The 25545-nt window shown below is 49.0% G+C and overlaps 1 protein-coding gene across 3 annotated transcripts in view; it reads left to right on the plus strand.

The window, feature by feature from the left end:
* Positions 1–25545, plus strand: part of Polr1A (RNA polymerase I subunit RpI1) — a 155302-nt gene that overhangs the window by 47454 nt on the left and 82303 nt on the right. For all 3 annotated transcript variants that reach the window (XM_089555725.1, XM_089555736.1, XM_089555731.1), the window contains 2 exons: positions 5907–6123; positions 10161–10414. In XM_089555725.1, coding sequence (XP_089411851.1) covers positions 5907–6123; positions 10161–10414 — 471 coding nt within the window. The remainder of the gene's footprint in view (positions 1–5906; positions 6124–10160; positions 10415–25545) is intronic.

Below are 25545 nucleotides of genomic sequence, written 5' to 3' on the forward strand. Positions count from 1 at the left end.
GAAAAATAAAAGTAAATAAAAACAGTAAATAAAACCCTTTTGAAATAAAAACAAACAGTGCGCCAGGAAACGCTTTCGCCTTGCAGCACTTTAGAGAGCCAAAGTGCCCCCTGAATTTTTTTATCACTGCTGGGAGCATCTCCGCCAAATTTCATTACTCAGCCGGCAGTTTGTCATGAACACTGGAGCGCCGAAAATAAAGTGGGCTGGTGGTCAATCTTGGGAGTCCATTCCTCTCATTTCCTGTTTTTTCAGGAAACTGCCAGCCCAGTATTGTCCCAATATTACTTGACAATATTACTCTTGTAGCAGGCATTCTGAAATGAGATTTTGTAAGGAACACAACCATGCGCACAGCTTGTCTGTTTTTCTTTTTTTTTTTTTTTTCAAAATAAAAAATGACGAGAGAAAACGGCACAGTATGAAAAACCAATGCCATTCTGTATATAATAGCATTCTTTTAAAATTTATCAGAAATATAGAAAATAACTCCACAGTTGTGTGCTCTAGACATTCCTGAGGACACATAACACAAAAAAATTGGTAATATTACCCTTATTTTCCGAGCGATGCCTTCCCTACACTAGCATAGTCATCCTTGTGACAAAGGTTGCATAACGTGCTTCGTACCTGTCCCAGAGATGGTCCCAGCAGTGGTATAGCCCCACAGGTTTCATTGAAATCGAGCGAGCGGTTCAAAAGTTCTCTTTAGGGTAAGTGTCCCCCCCCTAACTTGTCTTGCAAGGTCAGCAGCACCTGGAGATAACCATTGCGGATAAATTCCAGTAGTATTACGGTCGTTTGCGCTAAAAGCGTTGGCACAGTGGTTGACAGAGGTGCTGTATTCGCCGAGTGTGTAAATCACCTGTGCATCGCACTGGATGGCTGGTGCCTACAGTAGCTGTAGCACGATTACAGATGACTTAATCTCATGGTCACACATACAGTCGAACCCGGATATATCGAATTCGAAGGGGATCGGAAAATAGTTCGATATAGCGAAAATTCGATATACAGATATAGGCTAAAACTGCACTCCCGATCATAACAAATTGTGGCTTACCGTTTGGAACAGCCGCGAATCACATAGTATGGGCGCGCAATGTGAAAGCGCTTTATTTCGCGGAAAAAAAGATCACTAATTTTGGGCTGCTTTTTCCCCTGGGAAACGAAGTTCAAAACACTGGCCTCGATCTTCTCGAGACTGTCCAGGTGCGAGAGCACAGTGCCTTCCATTTCGCCGCAACAGCGCCGAATCAGGCTAACGCTGACGCCAGTTCAGTGGCTGCGCACGGACGCGTTTCTTCGACAACACAGTTGCCCTCGTCGTCGCTGGAGTCGGCGTCTTGAACGCCAGCTACCGCTTGAACTTCGCTGTCAGCGTTAAAGTCCTCAACAGTCACTTCGGACGGAACGGCGCCGAGAAAATTGGACAAGTCGCGAAACGCGTCGTCCAAGCACTCATCGTCATCTAAATCTTCCGGACATTAATCTCCGGCCACTTCAAGGCCTGCCTTGCCAAAACAGTTGGCTACTGGGGCCTGCTTCACGTCGCGCGTTGAAACACAGGCACACACACAAAAAAAAACACGCGAGGCGCAGATGGAGCGATAAGAGCGAAGCCTATGCGAGCGGCAGTCAACGCGGCTGCGAAGGAACGACAGAGGGAAAAGAAAGAGCAGGGAGAAAGATCGGCGCTCTGGGCTTCGTTTTTTTTTTTTTTTTTTTCTGAGCTCTCTTTTCCCCAGACCCACGATGTGCCCACGAGCGACCGTTTTCTCTCTCTCTCTTTCCCCAAGAAGCGTGGTCGCCGCGCGTCTCCATGCGGCGCTCTCTCTTCGCTGATCTCCAATGACTTTGACGGAGCACACGCCGGCGGTACAGGAGGAGAGGAGGAGTGGGAAAGCTCGTGCCGGTGGGGCGCAAAAACGGGGAACAAAAAAAAAAAAGGGCCCTGCGCCTGCTGACTGCGGAAATGTTCTCCGCTGAGGCGGCTGAGGACCGGACAGGAATGTCTTTGGGGAAAGCGCACCTTCCAGGGGCGCGGCGCGGCGTTCGATATATCCAATGTCCGGCGAAAATGGAATTCGATATACAACGCAACTGTCCTATACTTTTACATAGTATTTTCAAGGGGGTAATCTGTGTGTTCGATATAGCCAATAATTCGAAATATGCGGGTTCGATATATCCGGGTTCGACTGTAATTGCGTTTTTCAAAAAGACTTGGGGCAACACAGGGATGACACAAACTCTGGTGCACAATACTGTCAACTGAAGTTTTTATTGCGATGAGCTTCACATGACATAACAGAAATCCCCCAAAAAATGCAGTTAAGCAGCAATTTTGCAATCATATCAACAAGCATCCAAAAAAGATGTTATCCGGGCTGATCGGTTTGCATTTGTTAATACTATTCCAAGAGTTGCATTTCCTGTTTGGGAAGCGAAAACCGAAGGGTCACTTACGCAGGTCCCTTTTCCTGATTCCATGTACAGTAAAAGCTCGTTAATTCGACACTGACGGGACCGCGAAAAATTGTCGAATTATCCGAATGTCGAATTATCGAATGAACAACAAAAAACAATGTTTGCCGCAACAGGACGTATACCTTTATTTGGCAAGGAAATCTGTAATCACCGTCTGCTTTTTCGAGCGAATTTGAGCGACTACGATAGCTCTAACAGCTGCCAGGTGCTCCGCGGCACACGCGCCGTCAGGGATTTGTTCACAGAAGTCCTCCCGCACGGACAAGGCTTCTGCGGCTTCTTTCACCGTGCACTTCGGCATTTGGGACAACTGCTCACAATCGTAAATCGTCGTCGTTGTCAGCGCCTGTCACTTTAATTATTTCATCCCCGGTCAGCTGACAGGACACAAAGGCGAGGCGCGCAGGCCCTGCGCGCTACCCACCCGAAAGCAGCGCGGGGAGGAGGTGGGGAGGAGGTGAAGGGAGCGCGGCTCCCCGCTTATCTATTTTTTCAGCCAGCGTCCGCGGGGACGGCGTTGTTGCCGGGACGCGCGTCTTATCTTTTCTCTTTATCTTTCCTCTGATCTTTTAACTCTCCTCTATCTGCACATGGCAGCGGTGGTGGCTCGGCTGAGCCAGTAGGCAATCCCTTGCAATTTCCTTTCACCCTTCTCTCAGTCGCAACAAAACAGCAACAACAAGCAGCGCAGTAAACACGCTGACAAAGCGCGCATTTACCAAAAAAGGTACCGTAAATAACCGCGATCGTAGCGACTGCTGCGACACAACAAAGCACAAAAAAAAAGACACCGGCCCCTTCGGCCGCCGCTAACTCGCTTCCTCGGATGGATGGATGGATGGATGATAATATGACCATACAGATGGCCTATCAGCCGTACAGTAGCGCCGCTCATGGCAGTGTTTTTTTCTTTTTGCTCTCGGCAAACCGGCTTGGCGGGCTGCAGAGTGAAGTCGAATTAACCGACGCATGGCAAAATTTGTTCGAATTAACGAGAGTTTCGCCCCATAGACTCCTATGTATAATTGTAGGGACCTGGCGCGCGCGTCGAATTATCCGATTTTCCGAATTAACGGGGGTCGAATTAACGAGCTTTCACTGTAGTAAGCTTCCTAGAGCTCCCTGATTGCCTTGCAGGACTGCAGAACTGCGGTCTGTCGAAAGTGCTACAAACCCCAGTTCCAACAGACCGCGGTTCTGCTGAAACCCAGAGATAAGGCAGTCAGGGAGCTGTGGGAAGCTTACTGCATGGAATCGGGAAAAGGGACCTGCGTAAGTGACCCTTCGGTTTTCGCTTCCCAAACAGGAAATGCAACTCTTGGAATAGTATTAACAAATGCAAACCGATCAGCTGGGACAAAATCTTTTTTTGATGCTTGTTGATATGATTGCAAAATTGCTGCTTAACTGCGTTCCAAGGGTGGAAGAGCGGGCTAGTTGGTAGTTCATCTTGGGGGAAAAACACAGCGCACTCCTAAGACACGCACAAAGAGAGGCAAGACGATACAGCGCTGACTTCAACTGATTATTTTATTGTGGAGCGGCATATATATATTAGGAGAAGGTAAGTGACGCCAACCAAGTAAAATACAGGAAAAACACGACGTTTCGGGACCGGCTCGGCCCCTTCTTCACGGTGTGACTACGGGCGAGCGCAGCTTGGCTTTTTAAGCCCCTGCGTGGAGGACCTCCGGGTCAATGACCGCAGCCCATGGACGTAGGATGAGGGGAGAGTCCCCAGGGAACGATTAACATTCTCTCGTGTTTGCTGAATGTGCCACGACTCGAGTAGAAGCCTCCTGCGTGGGTTAGCTTCCGTTTGCAATACAATGGTGCTGTCAAAGTCAATTGGGTGGTTGCACCCTTCGCAGTGTTCGGCCACGGCTCTGCGTTGACGATTCTACTAAATGCGCACCCAAAAAGTAGTTCACACTCCGTGAAAATTATGGCCAGAGAGCCCGAACACTGAGCGCCTCACAGCTTCGACCGTGATTTTCAGTGGTACTACATCATTTTATACAGCTCTTTGTATTCGTTCAAACAATGACCGGAGTTTCGAGAAGATCGAATGATACCTGGCGGAGTAATATGGTTTCGCGGACGCACTACTTCAGCAATCTCTGCAGCGTTGCCTGCTATGTATGAAATGGAGTATAGTGCCTGCTGCTGCAGACTGAGAGCGGTTCTAGAGGAAGTCTGAACAGAAAGACTGGCATGGTTGTACTGTGTGCCCCAAAACGTTTTCGAAGAGTCAGAGCAGCCATATTTCTGGCGCATTGTTCAAATTGCTGTTTTTGAGGTGCATGTGGCATCTACTGAAAGCGCAGGGCCGGAAGAGCGTGCGTCCCTCGTCTAAAAGGTGCCTGTTCAATGCCAAAAAGCCTGACTGCCCGTGGTCTTGAAATTAATTCTCGCAGAATGAAAACGGGCACCTTTATGGCACTCAGGGAATGTAGTTTTAATTAATTTTTGAAAGCCTGAGTAGCGGACGCAGAGGTTCTGCTGTAGGTGGTTTCGAAAAACCCTTTCCTTTCTTGTGTACATTTGTGGAATGGCCTTCTGGACTGCGCTGTAGCATCATGAAATGTCAGAGTCAAAGAATGTCACACACAACAAGAGAACTGATTGTGCATTTTGTTGTTTTTTCTTGCTGTGGCTCCATTCGTGCTTTTGTGTTATTTCTTTTTGTTGCTGTATACATGCTTTGTGAAGGTTTGTTGTCAGTGCGTGACATTCATTTTTGGACAGTTCCTGTCCTATAATGGCCCTTGAATGAATGTTGCACTCATAAAGGCCGATTCACATGACTGTCCGTTTGCGTGTGGTTCGCGCACTACGTGTTCATGGGCCACCGCATTGAGAGGCGCACTGTCGGCCTGGTCAAGCAAGGAAGCACAGGTGCCTCCCCCCTCGCGGGAATTAGTGACGACCCGCGAAGATGCGTGCACTAGCTCTGGCAACTGGACTAGCAAGACGGCCCAGGCCACGCACGAATTGGGCAAAGGGCCGCACCCACTCTGCAGGGCTTCCCCCGCAGTTCAGTAAAGTTTTTCTTTCATTCAATTGCACAGTCATGGGTGAGGAGGAAAAACCAGTTCAACCAGACTTGCCAAACACTTTACAATAATCTGACAACTGTGGTGCACTCGGCGCATCCTCAGCTCCTTTGGTCCGTCGTGTCCGCTTGACGTCATGGGATCGCAGGGCAGTTTTTAGTGGCGTATGAACGCGTGATGCGTGGGCCGCGGGTGAACGGACCATCGTGTGAATCGGCCTTAAGTAATAGTAAATCATATCGAACAGTCAGAACTTGCCCCTTAAAGTTCCACTCAGAAGTGCACTGCATAGTACTTATCAATCTTGTGTGTTGAGCATATATCGAGGCTCTTGATGAAAGCGGTGCTTTGCCCCCTCAGGGCCCTGCTGGTGGAGCGGGAGGACGGGGTGGTGATGCGGCTGGACCCGGCCAATCGCACTCGGCGGGAGGCGATGGCCAAGCAGCTGCTGACTCCGGCCGAGGCCCAGCAGCCCCTGCAGCGCTGCAAGACGGTGCACCGCCACCTGCGGTCGGGGGACATGCTGCTGCTCAACCGGCAGCCCACCCTGCACAAGCCCAGCATCATGGCACACCGGGTGACACGGGGGGGGGGGGGACTTGGTTTGGCTAGCCATGACTAATTGGGTCATCTTACCAGTCGTGATTGGTTAATGACATGATGCCGAAACGCGGACACATCGGCCGACAGAGCTGCTAACGACAGTATGAGAGGCATTAAAGGCTTTCGCCTTAATACGCTCTCTCCAATGCAGGGGAGATGCAAATATTATTACTGTTGCCAGCCGATATTTGGGAATAATCAAACAGTTGGAAGCTTCCTTTACTTTTCTTTTTTCTTGCTATGCAGTGACAAAGGAGCCGACGGAAAAGCCATTCAAACACAACTTGAGGTGCCCTTGGCCCCATAGCAGGCACTGACAGCAGTGGAAAAGCATGCGCAAAAATGCAAGACAATGTCAAGACTCAACTAGCTTCGTCACGTACAAAACAAAAATAGAGTAAAAAAGAAAACTTACCGTATTTACTCGCATAATAGGCACACTTTTTATTCCACAAAATCCGGCTCAAAGTTCGAGGTGCGCCTATTACGCGGGGTAAAATTTCCGGAAATTTTTCGACTCACAAAATTGAACATACCGCATAAATGCCCCAGTGTACGGGCCGCACCCCGTTTTCCCGAAGAAAATATTTAAAAAAAAAAAAAGATCCATGTAAGGGCCGCACCGAAACTTTCCATGACCCACGCGGGAATAGCCTTCGAAATGCACGCGTCGAGGCCTCCGCTATCAGCACTGGCTGCGTGCAACGGGCGCTTAATCGCAGAGGCCACACACGTGCACTGGAGCTTCCAGACGCTGCCCACGGAGGGCGCCCGAGGCCAAGCTCATCATCATCATCAACGTTTTCCTCTGCCGCGAGCTTTCGCTATCCATATCGCCATCAGCATCACCAGCTCCAGTTTTTTTGTTGCTGTTAAGTGCCGGGATCTGCGGTAGCGCGTTAGTTCATCGTGGTTGTGGTGCCGAGTGCTGGTGTCCTGCTCTTTCTTCTTCGGTGCTATTTCTCTTCCTCCCATCAGAGCTGCGACTGTTGTTCGGCGCTTCCACAATGTTTCGTGTAGGCACTGTCCCGTCTGGCCAACGTAGCACTTGCCACAAGACAGTGGTATGAGGTAGACCACTCGATTACAGTCCGCGTGGCGTGCTTGGTTCTACAGGCTATGGATTCCTTGGGGCATTTAACTACATTAAAACCCTGCCACTTTTTTTTTTCCATCTCAGTGCATTTGCATGTTGTTAAATCCACTGCTACAGTGAAACCTCGTTAAACCGTAGTTGGCCGGAACTCTGAAAAAAGTATGTACTAAACGGTAGTACCGCTTAACAGGAGTAGCATAATATCGCCCACTTACCTGCCAAAAAACAAAACCAGAGATCAGTAGTAGTTTAAAGAAGAAAAAAAGCATGCAGCCTTTATTTTGCACTGCAAACGTCGGCAATCTTCGTTTGACGCCGCAGTGTTCTGGCAGCGACAACAGCAGCCTCAAACTCATTTAGGCCGTGAGCCAGCTTCTCGGCCAGTCCCCTTTTTTCGGGCCGCATGACGTTTACAGCGCGTGCAGCCTCTGCCACTGTTGGGCCCGAACCACCCACACTTTCTACGTCGTCCTCATCACTCTCCGTTGGCGACACTTCTGCCACAACTGAGGCCACAATGGCTTCGTCGGACAGGTCCGGCAAAGTTTCCCCTTCAATGTCGACGTCCCTGAAATCTGTGAAGGTAATGGCTTCAGTAGCAGCTTCCCTCTCAAGAACTTCAGCGAGCAGGCCGTCACAAGCTTGGTCTGCAATGTCGCCGATGTCGCTTGCGTCACTCGGTTCACTAAAACCTGCACGCTCGAAGCAGTTCTCGACTTGTCGCCATGCGTATTCCAGCTGGTGAATCGCGCCCAGCAGGTCAGTGGTGTACACCTCGTCACATTCGAGTGCTAGCAGCATCCTGCGCAGCAGGTTTTTTCTGTACAGCTGCTTAGCAGCTCGAATGATCCCTCAGTCCAAGGGCTGGGTGATCACTCTAGTGTTCGGCGGCAAAAACACTTAACTTCACAGCCTTCAGATCATCCAGTGCAATGTGCGCCGATGTGTAGTCAAGAATCATAACAACACTTGTTCCTTTCGCTTCAAAACAGCGGTCAATGAGGCGCACATACTCCTCAAACAGCTTCCCGATCATCCCCGCTTTAGTGTTGTTTCTGTAGAAGACCCCTGATGGCAGTCGGGCGCTCTTGAAACATCTCGGCTTCGCTGACTTGCCAATGACGAGAAGCGGCAGTTTCTCGCTTCCTGTCATATGAACTGTGAATGCAACCGAAATCTGGTCCTTAGCCGGTGCACAATTCACCCTTGAATGCAAACATTCTAGTATTTGGCAGCAGCTTGAAAAACAGTGCGGACTCGTCCATGTTAAAAATATCACCAGTCCTTCAAGATTTGTCCCAGCTGGCCGTTCCTCCAATCTTCTGTCATCTGCGGCACCTTCTCCAGCTACGATCTTTGTGCCATGCCTTGCTTTCAACCTTGCTAGCCACCCACTGCTGCACATGAAGTCGTTGTGGTTCAGCTACGAGGCGAAAATCTGGGCCTTCTCAATGAGGAGAGGTCTGCTAACAGGTAGATTTTTTTTCCCGAGCTGCACCAGCGCCTCCTTCACATCCGGAAATGTTGAGCCTCGTACTCGACATCTTTTCGCAGTGGCGGCAACATTTCCGAGCAGCTTTTTCCTGGCGTTTTTCCTTGCAGCTTTTTCCACAAACAGTTGTCAGCGGTAAGTCTCTCTCGCGTGCCAACACAGATCTCTTCACTCCACTCTCGATAGCATGCGCTATCTCCAACTTGTCTTTGATGCTGAGCACCCGGTGCTTCTGTCCAAGGTTCGGCATGATGCGAACCGCTAGATCTCAACCTCTCGGCGCACTCTGCTCAAGGAAACGTCACACGTGCGAAGGCTGACTGGGCTGATGCTAGCCCGGCCGTTGTTCAGGAATTTACAAAATCTAGTGCCACTAGCGCCAAATCCTCCTCCAGTTACGTTCGTAGCGGGCGGAGACAAAAATCAGGTCTGAACCATTCAGGTGCGTGGGGGGGGGGGGGGGGGGGTTCGCTTGGACTGGCCCAAAATCGGGCCCGCTAGGGGAGAGGTCGGTGGATGTGCCACTGCCATGCCACTGCGGTAGTTCGTGGCCTCTGCGATCGGCTCCGGCAGTGAGCTGTCGCGGAGGCCATGGGTAGTTATTGCTGCTGCAGCACCCGAAAGACGTGGGTTCGATGCCGGCCGCGGCGGCCGAATTTTGACGAAGGCGAAATTCTAGAGGCCCGTGTACAGTGCGATGTCAGTGCACGTTAAAGAACCCCAGGTGGTCGAAATTTCCGGAGCCCTTCACTACGGCATCTCTCATAGCCTGAGTCTCTTTGGGACGTTAAACCCCAATAAACCAAGCAAAAAAAACCCCTAAAGATGGCGCTAGTTGTATCATCATAATTGGTTACTGCGGTTGAACTCTGTTAATTTTGGCTCCGATTTGTCATTGGCTGTGTGGCTTGCCGTCCCGTCGGTGGTACCTATGGAAGATTGTTGCATCGCTAGCCGAACCGTTCTTTGAGTCGGGGTTACTGTCGTGAATTTGTCGAGCATGAGTGCGACGAAAAGTGCAAATGGTACGTACTAACTGATACGACCGTGATAACCTGGTGCTGATACAAAACGCATTATGTTCAATGGGCGCTGAGTTGGGGAATTCACTACTTTTAAAATGAAAGTACTGTTTAAGTGGGTACGTTTTAACGAGGTTTTACTGTACTTTTATATTGAAATACACATTATATCAGACTTTTTGGTGTTGTTTTTTTGCGTGTTCATCATCAGCCCGACTACGCCCACTGCAGGGCAAAGGCCTCTCTCCCACGTCTCTCCAATTGACCCTGTCCCGACTTCTTAATCTCGTCGCGCCCACTCAACTTTCTGCTGCTACGCTTTCCTTGTCTTGGAATTCGGTCTCAACCTTGCCTGTGCATTTGGACTAGTATGATCCCTGACCCACTACTCCCCCCCACAGGCCCGGGTGCTGCCCGGGGAGCGCACCCTGCGTCTGCACTATGCCAACTGCAAGTGCTACAACGCGGACTTTGATGGGGACGAGATGAATGCCCACCTGCCCCAGAGCCCCCTGGCACAGGCGGAGGCCGCCCAGGTGGCCACCGTCAACCGCCAGTACCTGGTGCCCAAGGACGGCACCCCACTGAGCGGACTCATCCAGGACCACGTCATCGGGGGATCCCTCCTCACCATGCAGGGGTGCTTCTTCAACAGGTATTCCCTCTCAATTGGCACCACCATCAGGCAGTGGCTTTTTATTCTCTGAGCATTTTGACACCTTGAACCCCCCTTTTTACCATTTTTTTAGTTCTTTATTTCTTTAATTAATCGGTTACAGTGATTTCATCAACTCCTCATTGCCAACCAATAATCAATCACTGTAACCACAAATTTCCGGGATACTTTTTTTTTGCACAACCCCTGATTATTTCAGACACTCGGTGCCGCTTATGCCAACAACTTTTTGATGGAACAAGCTGTATATGCCATTGCGTAAAAGCTTGTTTGGTTTTTATTGTGCTAGCACGAGATGCCTCATTCTCCTGTTGAAGCTTGAGGATGGCAGGCTGCTCTCGGGCAACAGCTGCCGCCCAGTGTTGCACCAGCTGCATCAGTCTGGAAAGACTAGTTGCTCTCAAGACGATGCAACAGCTCACTGGGAAGGAGGAAACCTGCATCACGCCAGTCAACAGCTTGTTTGGTTTTTATTGTGCGAGCACGAGATGCCTCATTCTCCTGTTGAAGCTTGAGGATGGCAGGCTGCTCTCGGGCAACAGCTGCCGCCCAGTGTTGCACCAGCTGCATCAGTCTGGAAAGACTAGTTGCTCTCAAGACGATGCAACAGCTCACTGGGAAGGAGGAAACCTGCATCACGCCAGTCAACAGCTTGTTTGGTTTTTATTGTGCTAGCACGAGATGCCTCATTCTCCTGTTGAAGCTTGAGGATGGCAGGCTGCTCTCGGGCAACAGCTGCCGCCCAGTGTTGCACCAGCTGCATCAGTCTGGAAAGACTAGTTGCTCTCAAGACGATGCAACAGCTCACTGGGAAGGAGGAAACCTGCATCACGCCAGTCAACAGCTTGTTTGGTTTTTATTGTGCGAGCACGAGATGCCTCATTCTCCTGTTGAAGCTTGAGGATGGCAGGCTGCTCTCGGGCAACAGCTGCCGCCCAGTGTTGCACCAGCTGCATCAGTCTGGAAAGACTAGTTGCTCTCAAGACGATGCAACAGCTCACTGGGAAGGAGGAAACCTGCATCACGCCAGTCAACAGCTTGTTTGGTTTTTATTGTGCTAGCACGAGATGCCTCATTCTCCTGTTGAAGCTTGAGGATGGCAGGCTGCTCTCGGGCAACAGCTGCCGCCCAGTGTTGCACCAGCTGCATCAGTCTGGAAAGACTAGTTGCTCTCAAGACGATGCAACAGCTCACTGGGAAGGAGGAAACCTGCATCACGCCAGTCAACAGCTTGTTTGGTTTTTATTGTGCTAGCACGAGATGCCTCATTCTCCTGTTGAAGCTTGAGGATGGCAGGCTGCTCTCGGGCAACAGCTGCCGCCCAGTGTTGCACCAGTAACGATAACGAAACGTGGGCAGAATCTGAAAAACTAATCATTGATGTTTGCCGGAATAACCTTCAAATAACTGTGGAACCTCACGAAATAGAAAGAGCTCATCGCCTCGGTCGTCACTCACAAGATAAAAATCGTCCCATAATCGTGAAATTCACAAGTAGCAAAACTAAAGAATCCCTCCTATCAAATGGGCGGAATCTGAAAGACACGGTTTATAGTGTTGGAGAGGACTTCTCGCATGCCGTTCGTCACGCGCGAAAACAACTAGTTGCATTTGCTAAAGCCCGGTCTGCCAAATTTTCCTTGCGATTTAAAACACTTCACATCGGCTCGAACCGTTATATTTTTGACACTTCATCTAACACCGTAAAGCAACTCGCGTAGCAATCGTCCCTTCACCCTACACCAATAAAACGCCAGCGCGCGACACCCTCAAATATTTCCTCAAATGTTCTCTCGTTTTCCGTGATATACACTAACATCCGCAGCTTCCTCCCAAAGCGTGAACTCATATCCAACGTAATTTCGTCATCCAGGAGCAATATACTTATACTAACTGAAACTTGGTTAAACAGTAACGTGTCCGACGCTGAAGTTTTAACTGACTTACCGGAATTCAACGTCTACCGAAACGATCGGAAAGACTCACGGGGGGGCGGTGTTCTTGTTGCAATTCACCGAGGTTTATCATGCTCTATTGCACACGTCACATCTGATATGGAATCATTATGGCTAATTATTCGCACTCCCCCTGTAACAGTACTTCTTGGCGTTTGTTATAGGCCCCCGCAGTCAAATCCAAACTTCTGTCGACATCTGAATGATACCATAAATCATCTTGTTGTTAAATACCCAAATGCGCGCATTCTCCTTTTCGGGGACTTCAATTATCCGGACATTGATTGGCAGAGTTTAGGCACTTCCTCATTAACATGCAATACAGAAGCCAAGAACTTCATTGATGTCTGTTTAAATTTTAACCTCACACAGTTAGTCTCGGAACCTACTCGTGTCACGCATGCAACCGCAAACACCCTTGACCTAATACTAACTAATAGCCCTGAGTACCTATCATCCATTAGTTATCTTCCAGAAATCAGCGACCATAAAATCTTACATGCTCTATTTTCATTTACCCCAGCTCAGAAGCACCCATCCAGAAAAACAATAAATCTGTACGATAAAGGGAATTACGATGCAATAACTGAAGACCTTAACATGTTCTTTTCAGAGTACCAATCCACATTCGACAATCACTCTGTTCACGAAAACTGGTTGATATTCAAAAATAAGTTAAATATGCTCTCTAATATGTTTATCCCCAGGGTATCTTTCCAAAATAACCGCAATAAGCCATGGTTTACTAAGCATCTAAAACGTCTAGAAAACAAGAAGAAACGCCTGTTTCGTTCAGCCAAACACACTGATAATCAAGCCGCTTGGGAAAAATACCTTGCATCTGAGAAATCATACTTACTTGCAGTTCGTAGCGCCAGGCGCTCATTTTATCACACTGACTTACCGAAGCTACTAATCAGCAATCCTAGACAATTCTGGCAGGTTTTAAATCCTAAGCACACTCATGATATTACACTCACTAACGACTTGCACGAAGCGGTTACTAACGATGAATGCGCAGAAATATTTAATAACGCATTTGCATCGGTTTTCACGAGTGAATTTGACATGCCTTCACAGTTACCATCGCTCAACACAGAAGCCATCATGCCAGCTATCACATTCCTCGCTGATGGTATCGCTTCCATAATCGATAACATGAAACTCTCATCATCAGCTGGTATGGACATGATTAATACAAAACTGCTTAAAAATGTGAAATCAACATGTGCAGCCTACTTATCTTTGATTTTTTCGCAATCGCTCTCTTCAGGGATCATTCCAGATGACTGGAAAACGGGGAAGGTCGTTCCAGTCCACAAATCAGGTAACAGAGACTCCCCCATGAATTATCGCCCCATTTCATTAACTAGCGTACCCTGCAAAATCATGGAACATGTCATCTACTCTCAGATCATAAGTTTCTTAGACTCAAACGATTTCTTCCATTCTTCACAACATGGGTTTCGTAAGGGCCTCTCTTGTGAAACCCAATTAGCGTTGTTCCTTCACGACTTGCACACTAATCTTGACCGTAACATACAGACTGATGCCATATTTCTAGATTTTGCAAAAGCTTTTGACAAAATTCCCCACCGTCGTTTATTAGTAAAACTTGCACAGCTGAACTTACATCCTAACATACTACAGTGGATTGAGCAGTTTCTCACTAATCGTTCTCAATCAGTCTTTGCTAATGGCCACCTGTCTAACAGCCTCCCGGTTACATCAGGCGTTCCGCAAGGATCTGTACTCGGTCCATTACTCTTTTTAATATATATTAATGATTTACCTGACCACGTTTCCTGCAGTATTCGAATGTTCGCTGACGACTGTGTTATTTACCGCACTATTAATAACTCTCGTGATCAACTTAGTCTTCAAACCGATCTTAACAGCGTACTTAATTGGTGTAACAACTGGCTCATGTCCCTAAATCCTAATAAATGCAAACTCTTATCCTTCTCTCGTCGTCATAGCCCGCATCGCTTCCAATATTCTATTTCTAACACCTCGATTGATTCAGTACCATCTTATAAGTATCTAGGAGTCACCTTGTCTTGTGATTTATCTTGGCGCACCCATATTGGCAACATCATTTCAGCATCGAATAAAACACTTGGTTTTCTCAAGCGCCATCTCCGCCTTGCCCCTCAACACGTAAAATTACTCGCATATAAATCGCTCATCAGACCAAAATTAGAATATGCATCTGCCATATGGAGCCCGCACCAAACTTATTTAATTAATGCATTAGAAGCTGTCCAAAATCGTGCCACTCGATTCATCCACTCTTCATACTCATATGACGTCAGCATTTCTTCATTGAAAGCATTATCAGGACTACCGCCCCTTTCGTTCCGTCGTCGCATTTCAAGTCTCACCCTTTATCACAAATTATTCCATTCTTCCCTCAATCGGTCACCGTATATCACAGCTGCCGCACGCATATCTCACCGCACCAGTCATCCCCTACAGGTTGCCCGGCCACCATCGCATACTGCCACCTTTTCTGCTTCATTTTTCTTTCGAGCAGCAACAGACTGGAACGGCCTACCCCGTGACATCGTCAACATCGCTTCATCCTCTACTTTTCAAGAACATGTAACCGATCACCTTCAGTGCTAAATAATATTCGCTGTTTTGTTTGCTCATTTTATTAAGATCCCACCCCTTATGTAATACCCCCGAAAGGGGGCCTTTAAGGTAAATAAACTGAACTGAACTGAATCAGTCTGGAAAGACTAGTTGCTCTCAAGGCGATGCAACAGCTCACTGGGAAGGAGGAAACCTGCATCACGCCAGTCAACAGCTTGTTTGGTTTTTATTGTGCTAGCACGAGATGCCTCATTCTCCTGTTGAAGCTTGAGGATGGCAGGCTGCTCTCGGGCAACAGCTGCCGCCCAGTGTTGCACCAGCTGCATCAGTCTGGAAAGACTAGTTGCTCTCAAGACGATGCAACAGCTCACTGGGAAGGAGGAAACCTGCATCACGCCAGTCAACAGCTTGTTTGGTTTTTATTGTGCTAGCACGAGATGCCTCATTCTCCTGTTGAAGCTTGAGGATGGCAGGCTGCTCTCGGGCAACAGCTGCCGCCCAGTGTTGCACCAGCTGCATCAGTCTGGAAAGACTAGTTGCTCTCAAGACGATGCAACAGCTCACTGGGAAGGAGGAAACCTGCATCACGCCAGTCAACAGCTTGTTTGGTTTTTATTGTGCTAGCACGAGATGCCTCATTCTCCTGTTGAAGCTTGAGGATGGCAGGCTGCTCTCGGGCAACAGCTGCCGCCCAGTGTTGCACCAGCTGCATCAGTCTGGAAAGACTAGTTGCTCTCAAGACGATGCAACAGCTCACTGGGAAGGAGGAAACCTGCATCACGCCAGTCAACAGCTTGTTTGGTTTTTATTGTGCTAGCACGAGATGCCTCATTCTCCTGTTGAAGCTTGAGGATGGCAGGCTGCTCTCGGGCAACAGCTGCCGCCCAGTGTTGCACCAGCTGCATCAGTCTGGAAAGACTAGTTGCTCTCAAGACGATGCAACAGCTCACTGGGAAGGAGGAAACCTGCATCACGCCAGTCAACAGCTTGTTTGGTTTTTATTGTGCTAGCACGAGATGCCTCATTCTCCTGTTGAAGCTTGAGGATGGCAGGCTGCTCTCGGGCAACAGCTGCCGCCCAGTGTTGCACCAGCTGCATCAGTCTGGAAAGACTAGTTGCTCTCAAGACGATGCAACAGCTCACTGGGAAGGAGGAAACCTGCATCACGCCAGTCAACAGCTTGTTTGGTTTTTATTGTGCTAGCACGAGATGCCTCATTCTCCTGTTGAAGCTTGAGGATGGCAGGCTGCTCTCGGGCAACAGCTGCCGCCCAGTGTTGCACCAGCTGCATCAGTCTGGAAAGACTAGTTGCTCTCAAGACGATGCAACAGCTCACTGGGAAGGAGGAAACCTGCATCACGCCAGTCAACAGCTTGTTTGGTTTTTATTGTGCTAGCACGAGATGCCTCATTCTCCTGTTGAAGCTTGAGGATGGCAGGCTGCTCTCGGGCAACAGCTGCCGCCCAGTGTTGCACCAGCTGCATCAGTCTGGAAAGACTAGTTGCTCTCAAGACGATGCAACAGCTCACTGGGAAGGAGGAAACCTGCATCACGCCAGTCAACAGCTTGTTTGGTTTTTATTGTGCTAGCACGAGTTCACTGCGGCATTTAAAAAAAAGTTATTGAATTCGCCAAAGTGTACGGAAACATGTCTGCCCAGCGACACTTTGGCATCTCGGAGAAAACCATCTGGTACTGGTGAATGCAGAAAGTTAAGCTGTCTGCCTGCAATGTGCAGAGGACATCCTTGCGACGCACGGTGCACTCTGAGCTCGAAAACAAGGTGGCAGATTTGTCCACGAGCATAGTGCCAGATCCTTGCCAGTGACAGCAGGGGTGGTATTCTCCCGGTGTCGCATTTTGCGACATGTCGCATTCGCTCTTCGCTGATTGGCTCGAGCCGCGGTGACGGTGGCGTGACGACACGGATCCGCCTTCCTGCTGCGTCATCGTGACGTCGCCCCAATTTACTACGCTTAGTCGAACAACGGAATGCGCTGAAGCGATTTGCGCGGGCGACGGGCTACCGTTAGCGTACGAACGCTATCGGCAGTTGCGGCCTTTGCGCCCTTGGCGTGAAAACATGGCGACGTCCTTTCAAGCGAGAGCCGCCCGCTTCAGCCAATTCAGCAGTCCTTGCGATTCCAGTCGGCATGTTTACGGGCAACTACTGGTGTTGTTACTTTTCGCTATAATAATAATAAGTATAATAAGAGGGATTTATTCATCACAACGATGAAAAGGGCCGAGGAAAAAAGCCAGCAAGGCTTGACGAGCCCTCGGCCCCTTCATATACAAAGGCATCAGGGGAACAAAGAATACATATTGTGCAACAGTACCACAATAACAAAAATAGTACTACAAAGTTTTGATGCAAACATTGAATAAAAAGGAAAAATGAAAAGATTATAAACCAGACTAATTTTTGAAACACAGGAAATGTTTACAAAGGTCACGGATCGGCGTACTAATTATGTCAATATTTTTATGATGTAACGTGTTTAGGTGTTTAGGCAGCTGGAAGGCAATCATTTGTAAACCGTAGTTTGTTCTTGGAGTTTTAGTCTGCCACGGGGAGTGTTGTCTAATGTTATACAGCTTCTCGCTCGGTGTTAGGCAGGCCAGTGTCCCCAAATAATCAATATGACGAAGTAGCTCCTTCTTATACCTAGAAAGCAGTTGATAACTATAGATGTCAAAAATTTTCATAATACATGCATCTTCAAAGTACTGGCTTGTATGCTGGTTGAAACTAAGCTGGAATATGCACCTTATCGCTTTCTTTTGAAGTAGATAAATTTTGTCAAGATTATTCAGAGTGGTCATGCCCCAGACAAGGTGACAATAATTCAAATGGGACAAAAACAAAGATTTGTATATGAGCTCCTTAATCCTCGCAGGAAGCATTGTTGACTTACCTTGCTTCGATGATAAAGTTTAAGCTGCAATTCAGCCTAGTTTTTTAGATACGCTCTCGATTCCGGAGCGCGCAAGCCTAATGGGACCTCCAGCTACACTGCTACCGTCTGCAACTGCCCGAAACGCAGCCGAAACCTAGCACAACCGTCCGGAACGAAAGAAAAATAGATTTGGAGCTTTTCGCGGTGTTTTGTAGACTTAAATGAAGTAAAGCGAGTTTATATTAAATTTTCAAATGTTTTTTTTGAACATTAGACGTCATGTGATGGCAAATATTCTTGCTATAAAAGATACGAAACTACTGCTGCTAGTGAATCAGCAGTGGTAAATTGTCGCTTCTCGGAGTGAATGAATGCACCGCAGACGAAAGTGCCGGCAGCTTTTTCCGTTTCTTCGAGCATCTGTAAGCACTTTTTTAGGCCCCGCCCATATGCGACATGTCGCAAAAGGCGACACCGGCAGAATACCACCCCAGAAAGCTGCCCCCATATATAATTATTCAAGAGGAAGATGCTGCTGAAAGAGCCCTTCCCACAGGACACTGTTGTTGGCGTGAACGAAAAGGGCTCTGTGGGTGAGGCCCTCATGTTGAATTGGATCAACACTGTCTGGAATCGGTGACCCGGAGCACTCCTGCGGTGTCCGAGCATGCTCGTCTTGGATGCCTTTCGTGGGCACTTGACCACCGGTGTGGAGCAGGCGCTTCGTGACGGGAGGATGGAGCTCACTGTCATTCTGGGGGGCATGATGTCAACACTTCAGCCGCTGCACGTCGCGCTGAATGAACGATTTAAAGACCGTGTGCGTGAAATCAGTGGATGGCCGGGGACAACCCGACTACTCCAACCGGCCGGCTGCACAGGCCGTCTCTTCCCACTGTGGCCACGTGGGTGTCTCACGCTTGGTGCTCACTGAATGACGATGTGGTGGTGCGGGCATTCAACAAATGTTGCATTAGCAACTCGTTGGACGGTGCCGAGGACGACATGTTGTGGGACGCAGCCAGTGTGAAGCAGTCGTCTTGGGACGAGAGTTCAGACAGCTCGGAAGAATGAGCAGGCGACGAGTGTGGTGGCACCAGTAAATAGAACAAAGTTTTGTGCCTTGTAATTTTTATTTCGACCTCTTTGCTTCAAGGTAAGGGGGTCGGCCTATATTCCGCCCCGACCTATATTCCGCATTATACGGCATCATGCCAACCGCCGCTGGGTGACAGGGGGATGCGTCCGTCTTGAGTTTTGCTGTCACCACCATCCCCAAATGCAGTGACGCCACGCAGCGAGCCATCTGCCCTACTCGCTTTTCTTTCTCCTTGTCGGCAAGGGAGAAAAGAGGCTCACCAACTGAGGAGATGAACTGGGGCCCACCCCACTGCTCGTGTTGGCCACCGTAAGCATGCCATCTTAGCACGTACAGTTGACTCCCGATAATTTGAAGCCATGTAATTGGTATTTTCGGTTGACTAGAAGTGAAGTGTTGGTGCTGTCAGTTTTGCATGTACAGTGGAACCTCAATTATACGTCCCCCGGTCATGCGACGACCCGCATTTTACGACGAATTTGTGCGGTCCCGGCAAAACCCCCATAGAGACAATGCATTAAAAACCTCGGTTATACGACGCAAATTTTAGAAGGACCCCGCTTCGTACGACGGCTGGCTCGTGCCGTCCGTCGAAAAAGGCCGTCAGCAAACGCAGGCCGGGATGTACCGTGTTTTCGCGATTCTAAGCACCCCCCCCCCCCCTATTTTCGGAAAAAAAATTTCTGAAAAAAAAAAAAAACTGCATGCGAATCTAAGCACCCCCGTTTTTGCGCGGAAGAGAGCGTTGCCGAGGCCGCCAAGTGCAGTTGCTCTCTTTTTCGTCGAGCCTGTGCAGTCGGAGTCCCAAGGAGGCGCGGCCTGCGTGTTGTCGTTGCGACTGAGAGAAGGATGAAGAGGAAAGCGCACGGGCCCGCCTACTGGCGTGAGCCAAGCCACCACCGCTGCCGAGGAGAGTTAAAAGATCAGAGGAAAGATAAAGAGAAAAGATAAGACGCGCGTCCCAGCAACAGATGCGTCTGCAGGAGCCGACGCTGATGAAAAAACAGATAAGCGGGCGAGGCCGCGCTCGCCCAAGCGAGGACAGCGGCGTCCACGGCGCTTTTTGTAATGGAAGTAATGGATGCTTGTGCCCCACGATAAAACTTCCGAAGTGGACAAAGATGCAGAGGTTTGCGCTCCCATTCCTAGTTACGCCGACGTGTTGCAGAGCGTCGACAACATCCGGCGCTTTGCTTGCGCGCGCGACGATGTTGGCGGCCTACTGCCAGACATGGCAGCCCTTGAAAGAAAGTTGATGCGCCGAGGTTGGGCAAAGGTGCAAAAAAAAAAAAAATTACCGATTTTTTAAACGGTAATAAAGATTTTTTTGCAAATCTGTTTCAAACAAATGCTGGGTTTTGTCTTTTTTAATCTGATTGGCGTACTTGCCGCGGGCTTGAAGCCGGTCAACAGTTTTCGGCGCAAGGCCGAGCGCCACTGGCCGCATTCTTTGATTTTCGATTATACGACACCCGGATTATACGACGGTTTCGCGCGGTCCCCTGAACGTCGTATAATCGAGGTTCCACTGTACTAAGCATATAGAAAAAATCACTCAGTAATTGCAAGTTAGAAGCCCATAGTATCATTTAATGAGAAGTTATTTTTCAGCGAAGAGGCTCATTTTTTGATAGAATGCCACTGCAGCTCCGTGCTGGTGTCATCGCCATCGCAATAATCCGTAGTGCTGTTGTTTTTGAAGCAGTGAGATTATTATTTGCTACAGCTGTGCCCACAGTGCTGCATACTGGAAGCGGCAAGATTGTGTGAGATTAGGCAGCGTGCATCAGGGCGAGGCAGGCCTCAAATGTCTCTGTTGCAGTGTCAGCAGCGTGCTAGCTGGCTTGTTCTGCACATGATTCCACGCTTCAAATTTCAACTGCAGTCGCGATGCTGATATCCATGGTAACCCTCATCTCTTTTCTCATGCTCGACCTGGTGATAAAAGTGGAGATTTTGAAAGTAGGCAAGGGAGGCGCCACCAAGCAAAACTTTGTGCGGAAGTATCGGATCAAGCCAAGTACGCCTCCTAACTTTATAAAGAACAAGTGCTGAATACTGGATGCTTTTGAGCATGATGAGTTCAAGATGTCTCGGGATGAATGCGCACCAGTGTCTACCTGGAGTTGAAGAAGGTGCTGCTGGTATGGATCAGGGAAGTGTGGAGCAACAAACTTCCTCTCAGTGGTGGCGTCGTTGCGGTGGGAGCTGATCGCTTGCAGCAATGTTGGGGATCAACGACTTTGGTTTTGGCTGACCCACTTAAACGATTGTCACGAGTTTTCAGCAGCGTATGTGGAGAAATACATAGGTAAACCAGGAAACAAGCACAACATGGAAGGAGGAAAAGCTGTGTGAATACCTAAATGAATACAAACCGGAAGATATTTTTAACACAGATGAGACTGCACTTTTCTGTCAGCTGCTATTAGACGATACCCTGACTTTCAGTGACGATGACTTAGGCAACCACTGCAAGGAGAAGGTGTCGGTACTGATCGCGGCAGACATGACTGGCACAGAACGATGTCGCCTGCTTATGATGGAGAAAGCTGCAGAAGCGAGATGTTTCAAAGGCACGAAGGCTCTTGCTGTGGGTTATGCGCCGGACGAGAAGGTTTGGATGACGCTGGCATGCAGGCATGCATTCTTGAACCGCAAAGTGCTGTTTCTTGTGGAGCAATGCAGCACACACATGAATGTGCCAGCCTTGGGTGCTGTATGCCGGGCTTGCAGCCGATGGACCAGAGCATTATCAAGAATGTTCCTATACAGGCAGCGCCTCCTCTAGCACATGATTTCGTGTATGGATCTCCTCAGAATACGAGGTGGATCTGCTGAGTGTCATTCACATGCTAGCACGAGCGTGGGATTGCACCATCTCCATCAGCAGTTGCTTCAGGGCATGCCTCTGCTAGCTCACTGGGGGAAAGCTCAACCAAGTGAGCCTGACAGCACAGATCTTGGCGAAGCTCTCATTGACGTACGCCTTGAAGGTTACCATATTCACACGACTGTAGGGCGACCTATACTTGTGAGGGTGAAAACCCGAAATGGAGGGGTCGGCTTACAATCGAAATTGAAGCATGGCACCATGATTAGAGGTGAGACAAATGAGATATCGGGGAGGCTACAGTGTGTTTGCAATATTATGTTTGCTCTCCGCTCTACCCAGTAGCATTCACGCTTGTTCAGCAGGATTTTTTTTTGTTTTCAGCTGCCAACTTGGCGATCCAGGTTGTGTCGATAGTCGATGGAAGGGTCTAAACGCAGCGAGGCCACCATTCGGAACAGCAGTGCTTCCAGGCAGTGTCGGTAATTGATGGAAGAGCCGTCGCCGCTAACGCATAATTTCTTCTTTGCCTCTGTTTGACGCGCTCGACAACTGCCGGCCACGTTGTACAAGTTTTTAATGTAGTGCTTTCATCATCTGTGCTGTGTGTCCGGTAAGCATCGGCACTCGTTCAGGGCTACATTCAAGACTCTTTGCACCGAAGAAAAGAACAACTGTGCGCCAGGCCCGAAGTTCAGCACCTCGGAACGGGTGGCACAGGCAGGCGTGGTGGCTGCAGCGAGGCAAACTTTTCAGCTGTTCCATGCGATGTCGTGGTGCAGCTGTTTTGTGAAGTGCGAGATTTCACGAGGTGCTGTGGTTGTTTGTGAAGTGGGAAGTTTCGCTGGACGACCATGTTTGAACGACGTGCTGTGGGACAACACCAGCAATGACGATGCCGTAAGTGTGGATGAGTACTACAGTGACTGGTACATTTTCGATTTAGGTTGTGCCCATGGGCACACCCGCATGCGCCTGCTCATGGAGGCTGACATTAAGCGACAGTGGCCCGGTAACGTTGTTGCGTTCTTCTCTTAGAAGCAAAGCTCAAGTGACCTCCAAGATTTTTTTGTTTTTTTTTTTTTGCTGACATGCGATATGGGGGGTCGATTTACATTTGAGTTGACTTACAATCGTGTAAATATGATATGCCATTGTAGACGCCCCAGTTAAAACGTGCCGTGCGCTGACAGACAGCAAGATTCTGGAGGTAGTTCGACCGCATGACGAACCAGGCCAGGAAAGTGACGATGACAACACTGAGGACTAGCTGCAGCCGATGGCTGCTATTGTGGCTGTGGGTCTTGCTCTCACAGAGCGTGCGCACGCGTGGGAGAGAGTTTAGCCGGCGTCTAAAAATCACTGGCATGCTACTCTGCGTTGGGAAGGGAATTTGGGAGATAAAGGCGGAAGGAGATGGGTGTGGAAGAGGTGAAATAAAACAAAAAGGGGAGAAGATAAAATGCAACCATTAAATGTGCGCTAAGGTGCATTGGGGAGTAAGGATGTTACATATGAAATGATGAAGTGCATAGTCCGACATAGGAGCTAACAAAGTTCACTACGTGAAGCATGGTTGGAGATAACATGCAAGGTGAAATTAGAGCTTGTCAAGATGTCCAGTGGCCTTTAAGTTGGCGAAGTCGGGGATAAAGTGCTTCCAGATGGCGAGGAATTTTGGGGGGGAGTCTTGATCTGAGAGTTCAGCCGACCAAGTACAGGAATTTGTGGTGCTGTGTCGGCAAGCTCCAGAGCCGATACGTTTCTTCGGAAACAAATCTTTTACTCTGAATATATCTCTGATGTTGGTGGCCCTTACGGGCTGCTTCATCTGCTTTTTCATTGGCCAGAATGCCACAGTGAGCAGGTACCCACTGAAATGTTATGCAGTGGCCTGCGGCAACAGCCAAATGATGCAGATGCCCGATGTCAAGGGAAATGGGTTGATGATTGGTGTTGGTCAGCAGGTTGGACAGGATCGGCAGAGATGCTAAAGATAAGCCCATTGGCCAGGGGTTCGGCGCAGGATATAGGAAACAGCTTCCCCAATGCCGTAAAGCTCAGGTGTCTTAGGAGATGTCTTCTGCTACTGCCGGTAAGAAAGGTCATGGCTTGTTGAGGGCACATTTAGGCCACAGGAAGAAGTGTCTTGAGTAGTTGAACCGTCGGTGGTAGGTATGCTGCATATATTCCTCCGTTAAGTAGGCGAGAGTAGTTTGTAGAAGAGCTGCCTATGGCATGCGGCTCTTTGCATTCACACCTGGAACAGACTTCTTCACCTTTAGAGGAGAGAGTGTCCATGGAGGAAAGGCCAGAGGTAGTAGTTTCTGTGGCTGATTAATAGTAGGGATGGGCAGGAGCTGCACTGCCCGGCCAAAGCTAGAGTTGCTGTGAGTTAGGTGGACACGGTATAGGAAGTGCTTCTTCCCTTGAAGAACATGGCGGAGATGGGTACGCATAGTTTCCTGGGCGGCAATCACCTCTAGTGGGAGACATCCTGCCTCCGCTACTGTTCCTGATGCAGAGGAACCCTTTGGGAGGCCAAGGCATATTCGCAGGCAGTTGTTCCGTGCGGCAACGAGAGTCTTATTGCTTGTTGGAGATAACCTTTGAAGCACTGGTAGTCAGTAGCACAAGGTGCCTTCAACGAAGGCTTTTTCAAGCAGAACCATTGAATGGCAGTTACTGGAGGTTTATTGTTATGTGTATAAGGGTAATATTGAACAGGAGAGGGCTGAGCACCGCTCCTTAGGTATGCCCCTCTCCACTGCGTGAAAGAGTGTTGGTCCATTTGGAGTGCTCATAAAAGTTTTTTGTTTTTTTGAATAGTGCCCAATCCATTTGTACAGCCTTGCTGCGAGGCCATGACTCACCAGGGCTGCAAGAATTTCATGGTGAAAAACTGAGTCCGAAGCGGCCATGATGTCAAGGAGAACAGCTATTGGGACATACCCAGCCTGAAGGCACTCTTCAAGGGATGAGACGTGGGCGATGACATTATTAGCCACAGAACTATTTTGACGGAAGCTGCTCATTTCTTGGGGATACGCATTTCGGCTTTCGAGTTACCGAGTGATGCGTTTGCAGGTCATTCGCTCCGTAAGCTTGCCTACGCAGCTCAGCTGGGCAGTGGGCCGGAAGGAGGCGTAGCTCATTGGCTGCTTACAGGGTTGCAAAACAGGCACAATTTTTGCCATCGCTTCCATTGTGTGGGGACCTCACCAGTAAGCGAGGAAGAGTTGTCCAGCAGTCGAGGACGGCAGTTGTGGGGTAGCTTTGTGATGGCGTCACGGGTCACTTCATCGTGACCAGGAGACGTGCCTCGGCTGGATTCCGCAATAGCTGTGGACAGCTCTTCCATTGTGAAAGGCAGGTCCACTGCTGGCACTGCCGCCTGTGGGGATGCCTGACTGACCGTCTGCGGAGAGTGTTGGGGGCCCTGACCCCGCTCTCTGCAGCACTCTTCTTTTAGGTGTTTTTGTTCATGAAGGGAGAGTGCAGTGAAGGGGTGGAGCTGTTGGAGTGGTGTATGCATGCCTGTAACGATCTGCCAAATTTTTGTTACTGGTTGGCGCACATCCAGTGTAGAACAAAAGTCACGCCATCTTTGCCGACTGAGTTTATCCAGATTGCACCGAATATGATGTTGTGCTCGTCGGCAGGCATGCAGGTATTCAAGGTTTTTTGTCCGCAGAGCTTTCCTTTCAGCTCGCCTGCGAGTAGCC

This window comes from Amblyomma mixtum, chromosome 1, assembly GCF_055824585.1.
Source record: "Amblyomma mixtum isolate Tamu chromosome 1, ASM5582458v1, whole genome shotgun sequence".
NCBI classification, from domain to species: Eukaryota; Metazoa; Arthropoda; class Arachnida; order Ixodida; family Ixodidae; genus Amblyomma; species Amblyomma mixtum.